General features: G+C 50.5%; 1 protein-coding gene across 2 annotated transcripts in view; it reads left to right on the forward strand.

Annotated features, from left to right (window-relative positions):
• Positions 1 to 3,489: 3,489 nt before the first annotated feature.
• Positions 3,490 to 22,888, forward strand: part of SMCHD1 (structural maintenance of chromosomes flexible hinge domain containing 1) — a 719,028-nt gene continuing 699,629 nt past the window's right edge. For both annotated transcript variants that reach the window (XM_033933958.1, XM_033933959.1), the window contains exon 1: positions 3,490 to 3,854. In XM_033933958.1, coding sequence (XP_033789849.1) covers positions 3,705 to 3,854 — 150 coding nt within the window. In that variant the 5' untranslated portion in view covers positions 3,490 to 3,704. The remainder of the gene's footprint in view (positions 3,855 to 22,888) is intronic.

Below are 22,888 nucleotides of genomic sequence, written 5' to 3' on the forward strand. Positions count from 1 at the left end.
GAACCACTGTCCACTTCATCTTTCAAGCACTTCGATTGGGAAGTAGTCTTCCTCATTGCTCTCACATTAGCCCACCGAGTCTGTGAACGTGAGATGCTAGTAGCGGATCCACCTTATACCACATTTTATCCTGATAAGATGGTTCTTCAATCTCATCTGAAATTCCTTCCAAAAGTTTGTTTTGGAGTTTTATCTTAACCAGTCCATCAACCTGGTATTTTATCCAGAGCCACATGCTCATCCGGATTAGGAAGCGCTTCGAACATTGGACTACAAATGTGCTCTAACTTGCTTCTACTCAGTAGTTCCTTTCATTTGACCCAAACAAAATGGGAACTCTTGCACCTAAGAACTCTCCACATGGATCGCGGTCTGTATCTTGTTCTGTTATGCTCGGACTGGTCTGACACTAGGTGGTCATGCTACTGCATAGTGCGAGCAATGGCTACTTCAGCAGCCCATCTAGGCCAGTGATTCCCAGCCCTGTCCTGGAGGAACACCAGGCCAATCGGGTTTTCAGGCTAGCCCTAATGAATATGCATGAGAGAGATTTGCATATGATGGAAGTGATAGGCATGCAAATTTGCTTCATGCATATTCATTAGGGCTAGCCTGAAAACCCAATTGGCCTGGTGTTCCTCCAGGACAGGGTTGGGAATCACTGATCTAGGCAACACTCCTATCGAAGACATCTGTAAGGCAGCCACCTGATCCTCACTTCAAACATTCAAAACCCATTACTGTTTGGCATTTTATCAGACAAGATAGTTCAGCCACAAAGTTCTTCAAAGTTTAATCTCCAATTAGAAGTTAATTTCCCTCCATCCCGTTGTGTTAGCTAGGGAGTCCCCCCACCTGTGAAAATATGCTGCCTGTTTGTCCTGGGATAAAGCACACTTATCTGTAATGTGTTATCCAGGGATAGAAGGCTGTAAGGATGGAGATCTGATAAGTTCTGATCCAGGGCATCAGAACACAGGCAAGGTCAGCACACAGGCAGTTCTGAACCAGGCCAGGTCAGCACACTGATCTAGACCCTGTGTACGGATCTATGCCCTATGTAATAATAACTCTCTTGCCACAGGTTTACCCTTATCTTATTTCTTATCTTGTTTAAGCATCCCTTATGTGGGCAACAATCAGACTTTGCCTACGTGTAGGCCCTGAGCTTAAGGCTAATCAAGAGAGCTTAAGGAGCATGCATTATAACCTTTGGACTGTCACATGCTAGAGTAAGATTTTAGATATATCAGAAATGTATGCATTCAGATGTTATGTGAGATAGTAACTTTGAGAATCACATGAAATATGTAAACAAGGAATTACCTTGGTATAATCCTCACTGTATATACATGATGAAATAACCTTGTAAAGCATTAGCCATGTAATTAAGGGAGGCAAGATTCTCAATAAAAGGGTGAGAGACCATCCATTAGGGAGCGCCTCCATCCCGACGCAAGACTGCATGTTTCCTGTGTGGCATCCCTACAGCAGACAGACAATTCTCATAACCCTCCCACCTCCCCTTTACTGAATGGATGATCCTGTGAGCGTGAAGGCACCTGTGCATGCATGATATGGAAAGTCTTTATTAATGGAACAGTTCACTTTGGATGGTCTGTGCTTGTTTCCATGGATGACATCACCCACATGTGAGAATATCTGACTACTGTCCCTGGATAATACCTATTATCATTCAGAAATGCAGCTAGAGCAGAGGTTTCATTTGGAGCTTCTTATTATGGAAGGGATATTATGTTCCCTCCCAACTTGAGGACTGTTTTTATATACATTCTAGAAATATGGAGAGATCCATTGGGAATAAGCAGTATATCAAGTAAATAAATCCTTAACACAAAAGTTCTTACCTGCTAATTTTCTTTCCTACAGACCTAACGAATCAGTTCAGATCCTACCCTTCTCTAACATTTATCTTAGTAAAAGAACTTCTTAATTAGGGAATCCAAAACAACATCAATGCCACCCAATTATAAACACCATCTTATCTTCTTTTCTATGATGTTCTTTCTTTTTTTATTTATTATGATTGCTGTTGTTGCTGTACGTTTGTATTTGCTGAGTTTTTTTGGTTCAGTAATGCAGAGTACACGTGAACTAATGACAAGAAGTGTCTAAAAGTAAAAACGAAGTACATGAGCCTTTATTAGGTTTATAGCGCAATGACAACACACAAGTCGTTTCTCGGCGGAAAGGCCTGCCTCAGGAGTCCAACCTTTGATTTTTTTTCACTACGATCACGAACTCACTGAAAAATTAAATAAACTCCAGTCAGCACTGTAGCAGGTACAGACCTGTCTTATGTTTGCAAACTGCTTCACAGAGCTTCCTAGCACAGCAAGCTGCATACTCAGCCACCGGAGGATCTTATATAATAAAAGCCTAAGCGCACATGCGCACTTAGGATTTCGTGTTCCCTGCCGCTGTGGTGTGTGATCCGTGGCCGCCAACCCGGTGGCAGGGAACATTCTGGCCACTCCCCTCCTCCCGCCCTCACTCACCATGGAAGCCAGGCAAGCTCTCTCCCTGCCCGCGTCCTCGGCAGGGAACATATCTCCCGCCCTCACTCGCCGCTGCTGATCATCTTCAGAGCAGCCTGCGATGGTGGCCGGCTTTAGCGAACCTCGCAGGCCGCTCTCCAACCTCGGTAGCACGTTCCCTCTGATGCACGGGATCGCGTCAGAGGGAACGTGCTACCGAGTTGGAGAGCGGCCTGCGAGGTTCGCTAAAGCCAGCCACCATCGCAGGCTGCTCTTTAGAGGAGGATCAGCCACCATGATCGCCAAAAAGTAGAGTCCTGCATTTGTGGCAGCTAGGGGACCTGGAGGGGAAGGGAAATACCGCTGCTGCTTCTGCAAAGGAAAGTGTGTGGTGGGGGGAGGGAGACAGAAAGAAATACAGACAGCAAAGGAGGCCAGAGAGAGAGACAGACAGAAATAAAGATAGACAGGGGACCAGAGAGACAGACAGAAAGAAAGACAGACAGACAAAGGGTGCCAGGGAGAGAGAGAAAAATAGCAGGAGGAAGATAGAAAGAAAGGAAGAAAGAGACAGGAGCAGGGAGAGAGACATAAATAAATTAAGACAGACAGGCATATATTCTAGCACCCGTTAATGTAACGGGCTTAAACACTAGTTTACATAATAAACAAACGAGAGACAAAAACATAATAAACAAATGGGAGACAAAATAAACAAACGAGCTTAAACGCACGAGAGATTTTACCGTGTTCCAAGAGAACTTTTCCCAGGAAAAGCAACCAGATAACACTATCTTAATAATCCACGTGCGCCTAATGTACAAAGGTGGTCCTCTCCAAAACAAAAACTCGTGAAGTTTCTATTTTTTAAGCGTACCCCCCCCCCCCCATTTCAAAAGGCTTCTACAGCCAGTGGCTTAAAATTCTTTCACACCAAATGCGGGAAATGACATCAAGCTCCCCTTCACACATACGCATCTCCCCTCCCCCCTCATTTGAATCTGTTTCCCGGGTTGTGAGAGAGTAGTGCGTGATAAATAGCAAAGCGCGTGAGAGCGACTTAGCGGCAATAGAGCCCCTCGACTAGGAGTTCGTGCTGACGCCGGCGACGCTGGGGTTCCAATTCTTTCCGCCAGCGGTGCTCTCGAATTGTTTGCTACGGCCGCTTTGCCCGTCCCGGCGTCGCTCGGCGCTCTCGCTTGAAACATGGCGGCTGGCGGCGTCAGCGCTGGTACGAGCGGCGACCGGGGCAAGGTATTCCTTTACGACCGTCGCTGGGAGCAGTCGGACATCCAGGAGAGAACGGTGGAGGTGGGCGCTGGGACCTTCGAGGACTTCCGCCGCGCCGTCTGCCAGGTACGGAGTAGAGAGGAGGCGAGGCGGCCCTATCACAGCTCAGTTAAGCTGTCTGGAGGATGATAGGTGTCAAATCGTACGTGTAAGGGGAACTGGCCAAGAGGAGTGGCGCGAGGTTGGGGGCAAGGGACTGCTGTGGGCATAGTGTGTGGCCTCTGTGCTAGAGGATGCTTCGGGACTGTGCTCCTGTAGGTTCGGCGCTCGGGTTTCTGCTGACGGAATCTATCGGATCAAACGGGGGGACCCCCCCCCCTCCCTGCAGAAGTTAATGCGGAAGTTACACCTGGTTGTTTGCCTTACTTCGTGTGTGAAGTAACGGTAGTAACGTGATTGACGAAGGGACGAGAACCATTAAAATTACGTTTGTCTTGTGAATTGGACGTGTTTGTCTTAAAGTGCTCACAATTTTTTTTTTCCAAAGACGCTTGGACTGGTTTGTACTGTCACATCCCAACCTTCCCCCCGTACCCCCCAAAAGAACCCAAACCTCTGTTGCGCACGCCCTTGCATTTTTCAATGGAGCATTGGTGAGGGTTGGGATGGAAGATAAGTGTTCCCCCCCCTTTACTATAGTGGGCCTTAAGCATTAAAGATTCAACTGGCACTCCCCTGCAAAATGATATTTAATATTTAATGATGATCGTTAATTTTTCCCCATTGGAAAATTTCATCTCCAGTAATTCTCTTCCTTCTCCTTGGCTATTAAAGTACAGGCCTGGTTTGCACCCAACAGAACCCAGGATCGTATGTTTATGTTAGAAATGAATTCACAATCAAAACTGGGCATTCGATTTTTGGCAGAAGCTGAAAATGAAACCGGTCAGGGCCCATCCCAACAACTGCCATTGCCACTGTACAGTGGCGTAGTGAGAGTGAGAGGCGCCTAGAGCGGTGGCGCCCCTCCTGCCATGCGTATGTCCCTTCTTTTTCCTTGTATCTTTTTAACCTCTCTCATGTGAGCAGCATGCCTGCGTTGGTGTTGGCTTGCCCTCTGCCGTCACTTCCTAGATGTGGGACCTGGAAGTGATGTAGGAGAGAGTGCCAATGCCAACGCAGGCAGTAATGTTGCTCGTGCTGGAGAAGTAAATAAAGATATGGGGGAAGGCAAGAGGCGTGTGTGGCAGGGGAACGGGTAGAAGAGGAAGGGTGCCGGCACCCTTAGCGGACTGCCCCCCCCCCCCTTACTACACCACTGCCACTATACATATTGTCCCTTCCCCTTTCCCAGATCCACCTGTCAGCACCCCCTCCCTCCTTTTGCCTATCCTAGGAATACTGGTGGTCTAATGCAGTGTTCTTCAACCTTTTTACTATTTACTGGCGGAAATAAAATAATTATTTTGTGGACCGGCAAACTACTGGGACTGAAATTTTAAAATCCTGTTTCCGCGAGCTTGGTCCCCGCAAACCATCTGATCCCATCTACATAAGCTCAGTTATGATTTTATATTGAATGTATTTTATTAAAGTTTAAAAAGAAACAATATTCTGTACAATTGTCATTTTATAAATACAAATAATACAGAGCAAGGATCAACAAAACCCCTCTCTCCCCTCCACTTCACATATATCCCCTCGACTATCAAGAAAATTGAATAAGCCAAATTATTACAGAATGCCACACAGAAATATCATGCTAGCAGAATACCGCAGTCACACATGACAGGAATAGTGTTAGGGGAGTGCAACTAGGGCAACTGCCCCCTGGTCAGAGAGAGCCCTAAGCCAGCTGGAAGCTAAAAAAGCACTGCCTCGGGCTTTGCAGTCCCCAGTTATGTCTAACACCAGCTCTAGCAGGATATATATTTCAAATCTGATATATTCTAATCACAAAATAGAAATAAAATTATTTTATCCCAGGACAAGCAGGCAGCCTATTCTCACATATGGGTGACGTCATCAACGGAGCCCAGATGCGGAAGTCTCGCAAGCAGACTTGCTTGTAGAAACTAGAAGTTTTGAGTCGATCGTGCATGCGCGAGTGCCTTCCGGCCCGGCATAGGGCACGTCTCCTCAGTTCTCAGTTTTCCGCGGAGCCAAGAAGACCGTCTTTGACTCTCTGTTACTTCGTACCTTCTCTACAAAGTGGTGAACTGGGTCAGAAACTGGCTGTCGGACAGATGCCAGAGGGTGGTGGTTAATGGAAGTCGCTCGAAGGAAGGAAAGGTGACTAGTGGAGTCCCTCAGGGTTCGGTGCTGGGGCCAATCCTGTTCAATATGTATGTAAGTGACATTGCTGATGGGTTAGAAGGAAAAGTGTGCCTTTTTGCAGATGATACCAAGATTTGTAACAGAGTAGACACCGAAGAGGGAGTGGAGAATATGAAAAAGGATCTGCAAAAGTTAGAGGAATGGTCTAATGCCTGGCAACTAAAATTCAATGCAAAGAAATGCAGAGTAATGCATTTGGGGATTAATAATAGGAAGGAACCGTATATGCTGGGAGGAGAGAAGCTGATATGCATGGACGGGGAGAGGGACCTTGGGGTGATAGTGTCCGAAGATCTAAAGGCGAAAAAACAGTGTGACAAGGCAGTGGCTGCTGCCAGAAGGATTCTGGGCTGTATAAAGAGAGGCGTAGTCAGTAGAAGGAAGAAGGTGTTGATGCCCCTGTACAGGTCATTGGTGAGGCCCCACTTGGAGTATTGTGTTCAGTTTTGGAGACCGTATCTGGCGAAAGACGTAAGAAGACTTGAGGAGGTCCAGAGGAGGTCGACGAAAATGATAGGAGGCTTGCACCAGAAGACGTATGAGGAGAGACTGGAAGCCCTGAATATGTATACCCTAGAGCAGTGTTTTTCAACCTTTTTTGGGCAAAGGCACACTTGTTTCATGAAAAAAATCACGAGGCACACCACCATTAGAAAATGTTAAAAAATTTAACTCTGTGCCTATATTGACTATATATAAAGTAATTCTCTTGAATAGGAATCAAATAAACACAAAGAAAGTATTTTATAATTACTTTATTATGAAATATTAAGTAAACAGAATAGTGAAAAATTATAAAATACTTTATTCAGTGCGAAACTTGGGCCTGTTTGGCTGAACACAAAGCTGATATTCTTGCTGGAATCGAAGAAAGACACACACGTAGCTCTTCGTCAACAGCTCTCAGTCTCTCTCTGTATTTGGTTTTTATAGCATATAAAAATAGACAAACATACCCTCCATCCTTTTTATTAAACCACAATAGCAGTTTTTAGCGCAGGGAGCTGCGCTGAATGCCCAGCGCTGCTCTTGACGCTCATAGGCTCCCTGCGCTAAAAACCACTATTGCGGTTTAGTAAAAGGTGACCATATTGTAAAATATAGACAGCAGATATAAATTCAGAACTGTGCATAGTAAGTGAAGGGAAGTTTTCATCTCTGGGAATTTACCCAGTTAACTATTAAGTTATTTGGGCAAATTCCTTTGAAAACTGTGGTAATATTGCCTTCACTTTGCTAAATTTAAAATAAAATCATTTTTCCTACCTTGTCTGGTGATTTCTGGTTGCACTTTCTTCTTCTGACTGTGCATCCAATCTTTCTTCCCTTCTATCAGCCTGTATGCTTTCTCTCCTCCACACCTCATTCCCTCCCCCAACTTTTTCTTCCTCTCTCCCTGACCTTTCTTTCTTTTTTTCTGTTTCTCTTCTTTCCTTCTGTTTCCCTGCCTGCCCCCTTTCTTTCTTTCTCCCTGCCGTTCCCCAAGCCACTGCCGCTGCCATCGGGGAACAGGACCCATCAATGGATAACAGGCCCCAAAGCCGACGCCGACGCATGCTCTCCCTGATGTCAATTCTGCAATCGGAGAGGAAGTTCCGCCCAGCCAGGCAGCGATTGGCTGGCCCGAACTTCCTCTCCGACTGCAGAATTGACGTCGGGGAGAAGAAGACTTATCGGCTCGATAGATTAGATCGCCAAGACAAAGTGAGTCCTGGGTGATCGACTCACTTTGCCTTGGCGAGCTACTGGCGCCCCTGCCTCGGGCCCCCTGTCAGCTCCGGGCCCCTGAATGCAGGACTGCCCTGATGGTGGTGTGCCGCGGAACAGCGGTTGAAAAACACTGCCCTAGAGGAAAGGAGAGACAGGGGAGATATGATTCAAACGTTCAAATACTTAAAGGGTATTAACGTAGAACAAAATATTTTCCAGAGAAAGGAAAATGGTAAAACCAGAGGACATAATTTGAGGTTGAGGGGTGGTAGATTCAGGGGCAATGTTAGGAAATTCTACTTTACGGAGAGGGTAGTGGATGCCTGGAATGCGCTCCCGAGAGAGGTGGTGGAGAGTAAAACTGTGACTGAGTTCAAAGAAGCGTGGGATGAACACAGAAGATTTAGAATCAGAAAATAATATTAAATATTGAACTAGGCCAGTTACTGGGCAGACTTGCACGGTCTGTGTCTGTGTATGGCCGTTTGGTGGAGGATGGGCAGGGGAGGGCTTCAATGGCTGGGAGGGTGTAGATGGGCTGGAGTAAGTCTTAACAGAGATTTCGGCAGTTGGAACCCAAGCATAGTACTGGGTAAAGCTTTGGATTCTTGCCCAGAAATAGCTAAGAAGGAAAAAAAAAAAAATTAAATTGAATCAGGTTGGGCAGACTGGATGGACCATTCAGGTCTTTATCTGCCGTTATCTACTATGTTACTATGTTACACCGCGGTTTGTGTTCTTTTCTTCACGAATCAGTGTTTTTCTTTTATTTAAATAAATAAATAAATAAATTTAAATTTTTTTCCGGTCAGCTTCCGGGGCAGGCCCTTGGCCGCAGTCCAGGGGCTTCGATTTTGCGGCGGCTATTTTTCCTCCTATGTCCCGGACAGCAACGGGTTTCAAGAAGTGTAGCCAGTGACAGCGTGCGATTTCCCTCATGGATCCACACTGTTGGTGCCTTGGGCCGGACCTTCAATCAAAGTCGTGCAAGCGCTGTGCGCTTCAACCTCGAGCCCTTAAACGTCGTTGCATTTTGGTGGAGAAGCTCTTCGGGATGGGATTCTTCCTCTGATCTCTCGAATTCGAAGGCGGGCTCGACCTAACCTTCGATCGAGATTCCTCCTGCTTCTACTTATTCTCCTAAATTGCCAATACTCCCACCATCCCATTCTGGTTAGCTTGGAGGTAACCCATATGTGAGAATACCTGCCTGCTTGTCCTGGGATAAAGCATAGTTACTTACTGTAACAGGTGTTATCCAGGGACAGCAGGCAGCTATTCTCATAACCCACCCACCTCCCCTGGTTGGCTTCTCTGCTAGCTATCTGAACTGAGGAGATGCACCCTGTGCACTCGCGCATGCGCGGTGCGGTCGACTCGATACTTCTGGTTTCTTCAAGCAAGTCTGCTTGTGAGGCGTCCGCATTGGGGCTCCGTCAGATGACGTTACCCATACGTGAGAATAGCTGCGTGCTGTCCCTGGATAACACTTATTATGGTAAGTAACTGTGCTTTTTGGGCTCCAGTCCCTCCCCTAAATCAGCTGTATATGACTATGGCACTGAATACAAAAATAATTGTGATGCACATATCCCAAAGCTAACATATTCCAGTTAATAAATTCAGAATAAAACAATTTTTCTACCTTGTTGTCTGGATATTTTGTTTTTCCATCATCTTGGTCCCAGTTTCTCTTTCTGTTTTTGTCTTCAACTAATTCTCTTTCCAGTGTCTGCTGTTCATTTTTTTCTCCTCTGTTGTTCCATTTCCTCCTTATGCTTGTCTCCAACGTATTGATTTTTCCCTTTCAGCTTTCTTAACTTTTTCTTTTCTTTTTTGCCTCTGTCCACTCAAATCTTGCCTTCTTTCTCACCCTTCTTCATTTTAAATGTTCAGCTACCTCTCAATTCTCTATCTTCTCTGTCCCTAGCTCCCCAATTTCCTATCTCACTCCTTTCCCAGCCTCCTATTTCCTGCTATCTACTCTCAATTACCACATTTCTACCACTGTACTCGCTGATCTCTCATTCATCTTGTCATCTGCCTTTTGACCTCATTCACATAGCTCACCACTTTCAGAATCCTCCTCCCTCTCTTCACTGGTCAGGCTATAACTCCCTGTCCCTTTCCTTCTATCTTCTTTCTTATCCCATCTGTCTTCCCTCCTGCCCTCTCATGGGTCCATCTCTCCTCCTCTATCCCCATGGTCCAACATTTTACTCCCTCTCTTTTCTGTTTTTCTTCTTCCCCCCCCCCCACCCCATGATGCTGAACAATGAAATGGAGGAAAAAAAGAGATGCTGCATCTCTCTGCCTTCCATCCACAGGCCTAAAATTTCTCCCTACCTCCCTTCCATCCCCAGATCCAACTTCTCTCTCTTCCCAACTGTCCCCCCACCCCATCTCTCCCCTGCCTGCCTGCCTCCTACCCCAGGTCTACCATTTCTCCCTTTCTCTTCCCAGCAGTTCTCCCTTCAAGTATCTCTTTCCCTCTTCCTCCACACCACCCCAGGTCCAACTTCTCTCCCTTCAAAACATTGCCAACCATCTCTCTCTGTACTCTGTTTCTGGCCCCATAAGCTCTCCCCCATTCCCAATCTAGCACTTATTTTTAATATCCTCCCCCTCTGTACTTAAAAAAAAACAAACAGTCCAGGAGGCTTCCTTGGCCCAGCATGTTCTCCCTTCCTCTCCCACCACCATGTCCAATAATTCTCTCTCTCCCCCTCCCTTCTCTCTTTGCCCAACAATTCTCCTCTTTCTTCATCTCTCCATATGCACTATCTCTTTCCCTCTCTCAGACACCCAATTCTCCCTTACTGTTCCCTCCCCCTCACTCCCTCCATTCTTCAATCCTATGGCTCATGCGTCCTCCCTCTTTCCTTCATCATTTGTTCAGTGTTTGTGCTCCCTCCCTATCGAGTCCCAACACAACCTTCTCCCTCCCTTCTGGCCATGCTGCAATTGTTTTTCTATTGAAAGCTGCGGGCGGTGGTGGCTGGCTCCTCACGCGATCCGTGGCTGTGCTAGAAGTATTTATTTTATGGCCATCGGCGATCCTATGCCTGTGCTGGAAGCGTACCCTTCCTTCTGTGCCTCCCGGCGAGTATTTATTTTCTGGCCGGCTCCTTTGTTGCAGTTGTCCGCAGGTGGCGTCAGCTGCTCGCACGTGATTCACGGCTGACTCGGAAGCCTCCTCTGTGACGTCAGAGGGAACGCTTCTGATACAGTCGCAGATCGCGCACGAGGAGCCGCCCGCAGACAACTACAGCAAGGGAGCCGGCCAGAAAACTACCCGCTGGAGGGAGGCACAGAAGGGAGGGAGAAGCTGGGCCGCAGTGTTTTTAAAACACTGCAGTATAATGCTGAAAACAAAAAAACAGAATTAATAGTTATCCCAGGACAAGCAGGCAGGTATTCTCACAAGTGGGTGACGTGATCCAATGGTGCCCCGATGCGGACACCTCAAAAGCAGTCTTGCTTGAAGAAACTCGAAGTTTCAAGTCGCCCGCACCGCGCATGCGCGAGTGCCTTCCCGCCCAGCGTAGGGCGCGTCTCCTCAGTTCTTACTTTTCCGCGGAGCCGAGAAGTCCGTCTTCGACTCTCTGCATGAAGTATTTTCACTTGTGCCTTCTTAAGTCTGCAGTTTTGGGTTATTTTTCTCATAATCGCTGATTATCCCAGGACAAGCAGGCATGATATTCTCACATGTGGGTGACGTCATCTACGGAGCCCCAGCGCGGACAGCTTTTCAAGCAAACTTGATTGAAGTTTCAAGTCTGCTACACTGCACCACGCATGTGCATGCCTTCTTGCCCACTAGAGGGCGCATCCCCACCTCGTGGTCCTCAGTTCAGTTTTTTCCGCGGAGCCAGAAGCCCTGTGGAAATTGAGCTCCTGTTTTTCTGCCTTCTGACACCGCGTCTGGGTTGTTTTGCTCGGTCGCTGTGCTTTATTTGTTGTTTTCCTTCTTAGTCACGTCGTTTATCGTCAAAAAAAAAAAAAATAATAAGTTTTATTTCTTCCGTTCGGCTCCGGGGGCTCCCGGGAGCCGCGGCCGCGGGACGTCGTTCGTTCCCGGCCCCTTTTCTTTTTCATGTCCCGTCCCTTGACGGGCTTTAAGAAATGCACCCGGTGTGATCGGTTGCTGTCAATTACCGATTCGCACCGGTGGTGCTTGATTTGCTTGGGTCCGGAGCACCCTACTGACTCCTGTGAGAGGTGCTCCACTTTTCAGTCCAGAGCGCTCCGCCGACGCCGTGCCCGGATGGCGGAGCTCTTCTCTGCAGACCCCGCGGCGGGGAAGGCCTCGACGTCGGCCTCGGCTTCGGCCCCGGCTTCGACCTCGGCCTCGGGATCCTCGCCGCGTCCCTCGACTTCATCGAAGCCTGCTGCTCCGACAAAGCCTTCCTCGGGTAAGTCCCCGCTTCCCTCCTCAGCTCCGGGTTTGGCGAAGAAGCCATCCTCGGGCTCTTCGACAGCGGGTGGGTCGGCCTCGGCCCAGCCCAAGGTTGGCAAATCTAGTGCCCTGAGGGAATACTCGAGACCGAGGTCGCCCTCTAGGGAGCACCCCCCGGCCTTGGACCTACCAGCCATGATGGGGATCCCGGCCTTTCAAGACTTGCTCCGAGCGTTGATTACCTCGGAGCTTTCCGGAGCCATCGAGCAGCTGCAGCAGGCTTCGGCCTCGACTGCGCCGGTCTCGACGGCCCAGGCCTCGGCGACCTCGGCCTCGGTGCCCTCAACTTCGGGTGCCGGTCCGGCCCCGACTTCGGCCCCGACCTTGCCCTCGACTTCGACCTCGGAGGCCCAGCCTGAGAGAACCGTTAGGCCTAGGGACAAGGTGCGTCGGGTCAGGAGGATATCCTCGTTCTCTTCTTCGAGGTCTTCCCGGGGCTCCTCGCCCTCGGGCCGGCCTCGGGCGAGGCGTCGTCCGAGGAAACCCAAACGTTTTCGGGGTTCTCCTCGGAGGCGTGGCCGCTCTTCGCCGCTCGAGGGCGAGACCTTGCGTGTCTCGGAGCTCCGCCTCGACAACCCAAGCCTGATTCGTTCCCCCGCGAGAGGGGGTTCAAGAGACTCTTCCCCGAGACGGAGGGGGCGCGCCTCGGTACCTCGGACCCCCGGGGTTTCTCCCAAGGGCTCTTCGGGGCACAGGCGTTCCCCGACCCCTTCGAGGTCGCTTGATGTGGCCTCCTGGGGATCGGGGTCTGGCAGGGAACCGCGGTATTCCCGCGAGGCTTCCCCCTTCTGTTCGGCGGGGAGATCTCGGACCCCCTCACCGGCCGCCAGAACATCCTCCTTCTCCAGGTTCGTGCAGGATATGGCACAAGCCTTGGGGCTTGACTTAATGGCGGGTTCTCAATATACTAAAGAGTTCCTAGAGGAGCAGGATCTTCCTACTCCCCCGAGGGAAACTCCTCGCCTTCCCCTGAATAAGGTTCTACATCAAACCTTCCTTAAGAACTTGGACTCCCCTCTTACAATCACTGCGGTGCCGACGAAGATGGAGTCCAAATACCGGACCATTCCATCTAAAGGGTTCGATAAGCCTCAACTCTCCCACCAGTCGTTGATTGTGGAGTCGGCGCTTAAAAAGTCTCAACCCTCCAGAGTCTCGGCGGCGGTCCCGCCCGGAAGGGAGGGGAGGACCCTGGACAAGTTTGGTCGTCGCCTCTATTCTAATTCCCTCATGGCCATCAGGGTCCTCAACTACGCATTTACGTTTTCATCCTATTTGCGTAGCATGGTGAAGGACCTACCTCAGTATCGGGAGGTCATGCCTGCTTCCCATCGAGAGGGGTTTGCCACATTCATGTCCAATTTGTCTCAATTGCGGCTGTACCTGTTCCACGCTGTGTACGACGCGTTTGAGCTTGCTTCGAGGGTCTCGGCCTTTGCGGTGGCTATGCGCCGGCTGGCCTGGCTCCGTACCCTCGATATGGATCCTAACCTACAAGAACGCCTGGCCAATTTACCATGCGTGGGTTCTGAATTGTTTGATGAATCATTGGAGGCGGTGACCAAACGTTTGTCGGAACAGGAGCGCTCCTTAGCCTCCTTGGTCCGTGCTAAACCTCGTGCCCCGCCGCAAAAATCTTTCCAGTCGCCCCCGAGGAGATGCCCGCAGAAGTCTAACCCTGCATTTTCTAGACCTCCGGCACGGCGCCCTCCCCAGCAGGGTAGAGGGGGACAGCCGAAACCTCCGGCGCAGGGAGCGTCCAAGCCGGCCCCATCCTTTTGACGGGCTGTGCGGATGGGGGCAGGCCCCCTCCGCAATATCACCGGACCCCCTCCCAATCGGGGGCCGACTCAGGTCCTTTTCTGTGGCTTGGACCGAGATTACATCCGACGCATGGGTGCTCCGGATCATCTCCGAGGGCTACTCGCTGAATTTCTCAGCCACGCCGCCGGACCATCCACCCAGAACGTGTCCGTCCAACCACAGCCAACTTCCCCTTCTCCTTCTGGAGGCCAGGGCCTTGTTGAGCCTACGGGCGGTGGAACCAGTGCCCCCAGAACAACGGGGAACGGGGTTTTACTCCCGTTACTTTTTGGTCCCAAAGAAGACAGGGGACTTACGCCCCATTTTGGACCTCCGAAAGCTCAACAAATTCCTGGTCCGGGAGAAGTTCCGGATGTTGTCACTTCCGGTTTTATACCCTCTGTTGGAGGAGGGGGACTGGATGTGCTCCCTAGACTTGAAGGAAGCTTACACTCATGTTCCGGTACATCCCGCTTTCCGCAAGTATTTACGGTTCAGGGTGGGAGATTGGCACCTTCAATATCGGGTCCTCCCATTTGGTCTGGTTTCGTCCCCTCGAGTCTTCACGAAGTGTATGGTGGTGGTTGCGGCAGCTCTGAGATCCCAGGGGCTTCAGGTCTTTCCCTACCTGGACGATTGGCTCATCAAGGCCTCCACCAGAGAGGGGGTTATCTCAGCGACCCGACAGACTATCATCTTCCTTCAACGTCTGGGGTTCGAGGTGAACTTCCCCAAGTCTCAGTTGAACCCGACTCAATCCATTCAGTTCATCGGAGCCGTGCTGGACACGGTTCACCTCCGTTCCTTCCTTCCTCCTCCTCGGTTGCAGGCACTGCTTCGATTGAGTCGCCAGGTTTCGCTGATGCCCGCAGTTTCGGCTCATCGCATGTTGGTGCTCCTGGGCCACATGGCGTCGACGGTCCATGTCACTCCGTTCGCCCGATTACACATGAGGCTTCCTCAGTGGACCTTGGCCTCCCAATGGCGTCAGGAGTGTGATCCACTCTCTTGCCAGATAAGGGTGACTCCCTCTTTGAGACGCTCGCTCCGTTGGTGGACAAACTCTTCCAATCTTTCAGGGGGTTTGCTCTTTCTCGTTCCGCCGCATCGCAAGGTCCTGACCACGGACTCCTCGGAGTACGCGTGGGGGGCTCATCTCGACGGTCTGCGGACCCAGGGTCTATGGTCGGAGGAGGACCGTCTTTGTCACATCAATGTGTTGGAGCTTCGTGCCATTTTTCTGGCAGCTCGAGCGTTCGGCCACCTGCTCCACGACCAGGTAGTCCTCGTACACACGGACAACCAGGTGGCGATGTATTATGTAAACAAACAAGGGGGTACGGGTTCTTGGGCCCTGTGCCAGGAAGCCCTGCGTCTTTGGGAATGGGCGGTCTCCCAGAACATCTTCCTACGTGCGGTTTACATCCAAGGAGAAAAGAATTGTCTTGCAGACAAACTCAGTCGTCTTCTCCAGCCGCACGAGTGGTCGCTAAACTCCCGAGTCCTACGCGAGGTCTTCGACCGCTGGGGGACCCCTCAGGTGGATCTCTTTGCTTCCCCGGAGACTCGCAAACTGCCCCTCTATTGTTCCTGGATGTACGCCCAGGACCGTCTCGACTGGGGAGAGAGATTCCTTTATGCGTTTCCTCCTTTTCCTCTGATAATGAGGACGTTGGTTCATCTCAAGTCCTCCAGAGCCACTATGATTCTCATAGCGCCATGATGGCCTCGTCAGCACTGGTTTTCCCTGCTCTTTCAACTCAGTGCCAGGCAGCCTCTACTTCTGCCAGTTTTTCCCTCTCTGCTGTCTCAGAGTCAGGGTTCGCTGTTACATCCCAATCTTCAGTCATTGCATCTGACGGCTTGGTTCCTTTCCCCCTGACTTCGGCGGTCAGGGAGGTGTTGGAAGCCTCGCGCAAGGCCTCGACTTGGCTTTTTTATTCCCAGAAGTGGACCAGATTTTCATCCTGGTGTGCCTCGCACCATCTGGACCCGAGTTTGGTTCTGGTGTCCTCGGTTCTGGAATATTTGCTGCATTTGTCCAAGTCTGGGCTGAAGACAACTTCCATCCGGGTGCATCTTAGTGCTATTGCTGCTTTCCATCGGCATCTAGAGGGTCGTTCTCTCTCTCTTCATCCTCTGGTGGTTCGTTTCATGAAGGGTTTAGTTAATGTTAATCCTCCTCTGAAACCTCCTCCTGTAGTTTGGGATCTGAATGTGGTCTTGGCTCAGTTGATGAAACCTCCCTTTGAGCCAATGGACAAGTCTCTTCCTAAGTTTCTCACTTGGAAAGTGATCTTTTTACTTGCGCTCACGTCTGCTCGTCGAATTAGTGAGCTTCAGGCTTTGGTTGCGGACCCGCCCTTTACTGTGTTCCATCATGACAAGGTGGTTCTTCGTACCCATCCCAAATTCCTACCTAAGGTTGTGTCTGATTTCCACCTCAATCAGTCTATTGTCCTTCCGGTGTTCTTCCCGAAGCCCCACTCCCATCCTGGTGAGGCGGCACTTCAAACGCTGGACTGTAAGAGGGCGTTGGCTTTTTATCTCCAACGTACCAAGTCTTATCGGAAGGTTCCTCAATTATTTTTGTCCTTTGATCCTAATAGGCTGGGACATCCAAGCTATTTCCAAGCGCACCTTGTCCAATTGGCTAGCTGCTTGTATTTCTTTTTGCTACGCTCAGGCTGGTCTCACGCTCCATGGTCGAGTCACGGGGCATAAGGTCAGGGCTATGGCAGCTTCTGTTGCTTTCCTCCGGTCTACTCCTGTGGAGGACATATGTAAAGCTGCCACTTGGTCTTCGGTTCATACGTTCACCTCCCACTACTGTCTGGACACTTTGTCCAGAAGCGACGGCCGGTTTGGCCAGTCGGTGTTACGTAACTTATTTTCCTAAATTGCCATCCTCCCACCTGCCCTTTTTTGGTTGGCTTGGAGGTCACCCACATGTGAGAATATCATGCCTGCTTGTCCTGGGATAAAGCACAGTTACTTACCGTAACAGGTGTTATCCAGGGACAGCAGGCATATATTCTCACAACCCGCCCTCCTCCCCAGGGATGGCTTCTTTGCTGGTTATGGAACTGAGGACCATGAGGTGGGGATGCGCCCTCTAGTGGGCAAGAAGGCATGCACATGCGTGGTGCAGTGTAGCAGACTTGAAACTTCAATCAAGTTTGCTTGAAAAGCTGTCCGCGCTGGGGCTCTGTAGATGACGTCACCCACATGTGAGAATATATGCCTGCTGTCCCTGGATAACACCTGTTACAGTAAGTAATTGTGCTTTTTCGTCATGCTTTCTTGTTTTTAAAAAAAAAAATTTCTTCCATCCGTTCGACCGGGCAGGCCACGTGACCGCAGCCCCACGGCTTCGATCTTGCGGCAGAGCTTTTTCGGCCTATGCCCCAATCTGCAACCGGTTTAAAAAGTGTTCCAAGTGCCAGCGCGCGATTTCACTGACGGACCCTCATCGACGCTGTCTTCAGTGTCTTTGGCCTCAATATCTCCCAAAATCGTGCTGGCCTTGCTCAACACTTACAGCCCGTGCTTTCAAGCGTCATTGCATCTTGTGGGAGCAGCTTTACAGCATGGAGTCTTTGATGGAGCTTTCGTCCTCGAAGGGTGCTTTACCATCGACCTCATCCGAGTCTCTCCAGGCTCCCAAACCTGCCTTGTTTGTACCGGTTCTGCCTTCGACGCCGGCTTAGGTGCCTTCCTCTGTCTCTTCAGGTCAGATAGCGCAGCAGCCCATTCCCCCGGTAGTGCTCAAAGTGCCCAAGGCTTCTAAGTCCAAGCACTCTTACACTGCCTCAAGGGAGCAAGAAGCCCGTGCAAGTGGTCCCGTTGGAGACGCGGATCCATCCTTGCCGGTTTCGTTCCAGACCTTACTAGAGAAGCAATTCATTCAGCTCTTTACCACAATGGGGCCTAAGTTTCTCAACTCCAGCCTGGGCATGCGGAGGTCTCCCGCGAGGTCTAGCCGCCTCCTATGCCTCAGCCGTACGCACACTCTCTACAGGGAGCAGAGTCTCTGCGAGTGTCTGGTCTGGCATCGATGCATGCATCGCAAGGAGCAGAGTCTTTGCCCATACCTCCATTGGAACCGATTCACTCGATGCAAGGAGTAGAGTCTTTGCGAGTGCCTCCTTTGGAACCTATTCACTCGATGCAAGAGCTCGAGTCTTTGCGAGTGCCTCGTAGTTCTTCCAGCCAACCACCTCTGCTTCGATCCACTGCTTCCAGCCCCATCCATTCTCTAGGGGCCTCAGCGAAGACACATTCACCTCCTTTGTCAAGGCCTGCTTCGAGACACAGCTCGCATCATCGATTGAGACATTCTTCGTAGCACTCATCCAGGCATGCCTCGCCTCATCGGAAGCAGCCTTTTCTACAGTATTCTCCATCAGTTACTTCACCTCCTCCACTGCTGGATCTCGAGGACACGGTGCGGTCTTTCTCCCCATCCAGATCCCCGTCCTCATCGGATCCAGAAGCCTCGACGTCCTCGAGTCCCGGCTTTGGCTGACCAGGTGTCTTTTTCTTCCTTTTTACGGCAGATGACAGCTGATTTGGACATTTAACTGGACACTGGGTCCAAATTTTCCAAGGAGTATCTCGAGACCATGCATCTCCCTCAACCTCCTGCTGAATCCCTCAAGCTTCCTCTTCATAAGCTCCTGGATCAGACTTTTGTCCACTGTCTGGAAACCCCCTATTCCATCCCAGTTGTTCCGGAGAAATTAGATTCCAGATACTGGACGGTTCATCATAAGGGGTTTGATGGTGCCCAACTTTCCCATCAATCCCTTCTAGTGGAGTCTTCGTTGAAGCGGTCTCACCCTTCTCAAGTATATGCCACTGTTCCACCGGGCAGGGAGGGCAAGACGATAGACATTTGGTCGTCGAATTTACCAGAATTCCATGATGATCTCCAGAGTCCTCAACTATAATTTTCATTTCATTACATATTTCGAGTTTTTTCTGTCCATCCTCCCCAAGTTCATGGTCTACTTGAATCTTCGGGCACATTTTGAATTCCAGGAAGTTCTGGCCTCATTGTCCCAACTCCGGCTACAATTGCTCCAATCTTCATATGATGCCTTTGAGCTGTCTGCTCGGGCTACTGCTTGCTCGGTGGCCATGTGACGCCTGGCGTGGCTCAGAACCATCGACATGGACCCAAATCTACAGGACAGGCTGGCGAATGTCCCTTGTGCTGGCACTGACCTCTTTGATGAGTCCATTGAGGCAGCGACCAAGAAGCTTTCGGACCATGAGAAGTCCTTTCAATCTATTCTCCGTCCTAAGCCTAAGCCTGCTCCTCCTCGTCCTTCACACCCACCTCTGATTTACCAACAGCGTTTTCCACCAAAACAGGCTCCTGCCACTTGTTAGCCTGTCAAGAGGCAGCATCCCCAGAAGCAGCAGAACCACCTGCTGTACCCAAGGCTCCTCAGCCTTTTTGACTGTCTTCTGGAGAGCATAACGTCAGTCGTTCTGCCCTTCCCGGTTTTTCCCCCTATCAGAGGTCGTCTCTAGAGAATGACACGGTGGCGGTTACCCACGGCTAGCCGAGGGTAACCCGCCGAAACGGGGGAAAAAAAATAGCAGTCGCTGCGGGGACGGGGACAAGGCCATTCACCGCCCCGTGGAGCGTCAAGGATTGCGCGGTCCCCTCAGCCCCTGCCCGCCCGATCGATCGTAGCGTTTAGCCAGCTCCCTCCCTTCACCTGACCTTAGTTTGCAGGCTTTCTTTTTTGGCGACCCGGATGCTTTCAAAGAGCCGCGTACGCTTGGCTGCTCAGTGTTCAATCTTCTGCTCTGACGCAACCGGAAACAGGAAGTTGCAGCAGAGCAGAAGATTGATTATCCCAGGACAAGCAGGCAGCATATTCTTGACTGATGGGTGACGGCACCGACGGAGCCCTGGTGCGGACATTTTTAGAGTGATTGCACTCTAAGAACTTGGAAAGTTCTAGCAGCCACACCGCGCACGAGCGAGTGCCTTCCCGCTCGACGGAGGCGCGCGGTCCCCACGCGGCTGCTCAGTGTTCAATCTTCTGCTCTGACGCAACCGGAAACAGGAAGTTGCAGCAGAGCAGAAGATTGAACATTGAGCAGCCGCGCGTGCAGGTTGCCGAAAAAGAAAGCTTGCAAACTAAGGTGAGGTGAAGGGAGGGAGCTGGCTAAACGCTACGCTGCGGGCGGGTGGGGGCTGCGGGGACCCCGCGATTGCGCGTGTTCCCAGCTCACACTGGAAGTAGGGAGTGAAAGGGAAAAGGATTCTGGGCCAAGGGGATGAAGAGGGAAAGAAAAACCCACAACAGGAAAAAAAGGGGAGGACAGGCAGGTGAGCCGGATGCTGGAAGCAGGGGGGGGTGGGGAAGAAAGAGGGAAAGAAGCTAGATGGGGTTGAAAAGAAGAGACACACTGGTATGGAAGAGGAAGATAGGGGAAATCTGGATACAGGAACGTAACAGAAAGAGGGGAAATTATGTGCATGGGGCATAGGGACAGAGACATAAAGGGGACATGCCATGGGGATGGTATATGGACACAGGGGAGCAATGGCAGATACATAGGGGAGATATTAGAAATGGGGAAAATAGGAGCACAGAAGCGAGATGGTTTGTGGGGGATGGGACAGGGACCGAGCTCGCAGGCTCCAGTGGCTTGCACAAATTACATTGTAACGTGCCACGAAAATAAGAGGGAGGAAGGTAGATAGATAGGCCACGCGAGAGGAGCTGAAGGGTGGTAGAAAGGAACAGATGGTAAAGGAGGGAGGGAATGGTGGTGGTGGAAAGGAATAAAACAGACATTGAAGGAGGGTGGAGAGGAACAGACCCTGAAGGGAACTGTGGAAGACAGAGTGGGGAGAAGATGCTGGAAGGGAAGAAGACAGATGCCAGACTATGGGGGAGCGGAGGGAAGAAGATGGGTGCTAGACTAATTGGGGGGGGAGTGAAGGGAGAGGCACAGTAACAGCAAATGGAAGACGCAGAGAGAAGACACACAGTGGATGGAAGGAATTGAATGAAAAGATGTGGAAAGCAGAAACCAGACAACAAAGGTAGAAAAAAAAAATTCTATTTATTTATTTATTTTTTGCTTTAGGATAAAGTAGTATATTAGTTGTGTTGATAAAAATTTATAAACAAAGCCCTGCCAGCTGAACATCTCTTTCTCTAGTTCAGCAGCAGGAACTTTGATTTATAAGAAAGGAATAAACTAAATATTACAGTACTAAGGCTTATATGGATGCTACGGGGACGGTGACGGGGCGGTGAATGGGATGGCAGTGGCGGTGACGGGACGGTGAAAGGGATGACGGTGAAGGGAACGGCGGTGACAGGGCGGTGCAGAGGATGGTGGGCCGGGGACAGGGCGGTGACGAGGACAGATTTTTTCCCCGTGTCATTCTCTAGTCGTCTCCATCATTTTTACCATCGATGGACGACTGTTACCACCGACCTCTGGGTCCTTTCCATCGTAAGGGATGGATACTCTCTTCAATTCCACCAAGTTCCTCCAGAACATCCTCCAAAAGAGTATCCTTCCACCTCTGCCCAGACCGCCCTTCTTCTTCAGGAAGCTCAGGCTTTGCTGCAGCTCCGAGCTATCGAGCCAGTTCCTTTGGCTCAGCACAACCAGAGGTTTTACTCCCGGTACTTCCTTGTTCCGAAGAAGACGGGTGATCTGCATCCTATTTTGGATCTCAGGGTGCTCAACAAGTTTCTGGTCAAGGAAAAGTTTCGCATGCTGACCCTGGCATCTCTGTATCCCCTCTTCGAGCAGGACGAATGGTTATGCTCTCTGGATCTCAAGGAGGCCTACACTCACATTCCCATCCATCCGGCCTCCCGTCAGTATCTCAGATTTCGGGTGGAATTTTCAATACAGGGTTCTCCCTTTCAGCCTGGCCTCGTCACCCAGAGTCTTCACCAAGTGCCTGGTAGTGGTGGCCGCTGCGCTCAGGAACCATGGTCTTCAGGTGTTTCCCTACATGGACGACTGGCTCATCAAGGATTCCACGTCTCAGGGAGTCGTCCTGGCGACCCAGCGGACTATCTGTTTCCTGCAGAGTCTGGGATTCGAGATCAACTTTCCAAAATCCCATCTTCAACCTTCTCAGACTCTTCCATTCATCGGTGCTGTTCTGGATAATGTCCAACTCAGAGCGTTCCTCCCTCAGCAGCGTCTGGAAGCTCTTCTCCACCTTTGTCATGCGGTGTCATCTCGTACGTCCATCTCGGCGAGACACATGATGGTTCTTCTGGGCCACATGGCCTCTACAGTACACACGACTCCTTTTGCCAGACTTCACCTCAGAATTCCTCAGTGGACCCTGGCATCTCAATAGACGCAGGTTTCCGACCCTCTGACTCGACACATCCAGGTCACTCCTGCTCTGACACAGTCTCTTCGCTGGTGGATGCTCTCTTCCAATCTATCCAGAGGCTTACTGTTTCATACGCCTCCCCATCAGAAGGTTCTCATGACCGACTCTTCGACTTACGCTTGGGGGGCTCATCTAGATGGTCTTCGCACTCAAGGCTATTGGACCAGTACAGATCGCCAGTGCCACATCAATCTCCTGGAACTCAGGGCAATTTTCAATGCTCTCAATGCTTTTCAGCAACAGCTTCAAGACCGTGTAGTCCTCATTCGCACGGACAACCACGTTGCCATGTATTATGTCAACAAAACAGGGAGGCACGGGATCGGCCTCCCTCTGTCAGGAAGCTCTGAAAGTTTGGGATTGGGCAATTCGCCACAACACCTTCCTCAAAGCTGTCTACATTCAGGGGGCGGACAATGCCTTAGCGGACAACATGAGTCATCTTCT

The sequence above is a fragment of the Geotrypetes seraphini genome, chromosome 2 (assembly GCF_902459505.1).
Source record: "Geotrypetes seraphini chromosome 2, aGeoSer1.1, whole genome shotgun sequence".
NCBI lineage: Eukaryota > Metazoa > Chordata > Amphibia > Gymnophiona > Dermophiidae > Geotrypetes > Geotrypetes seraphini.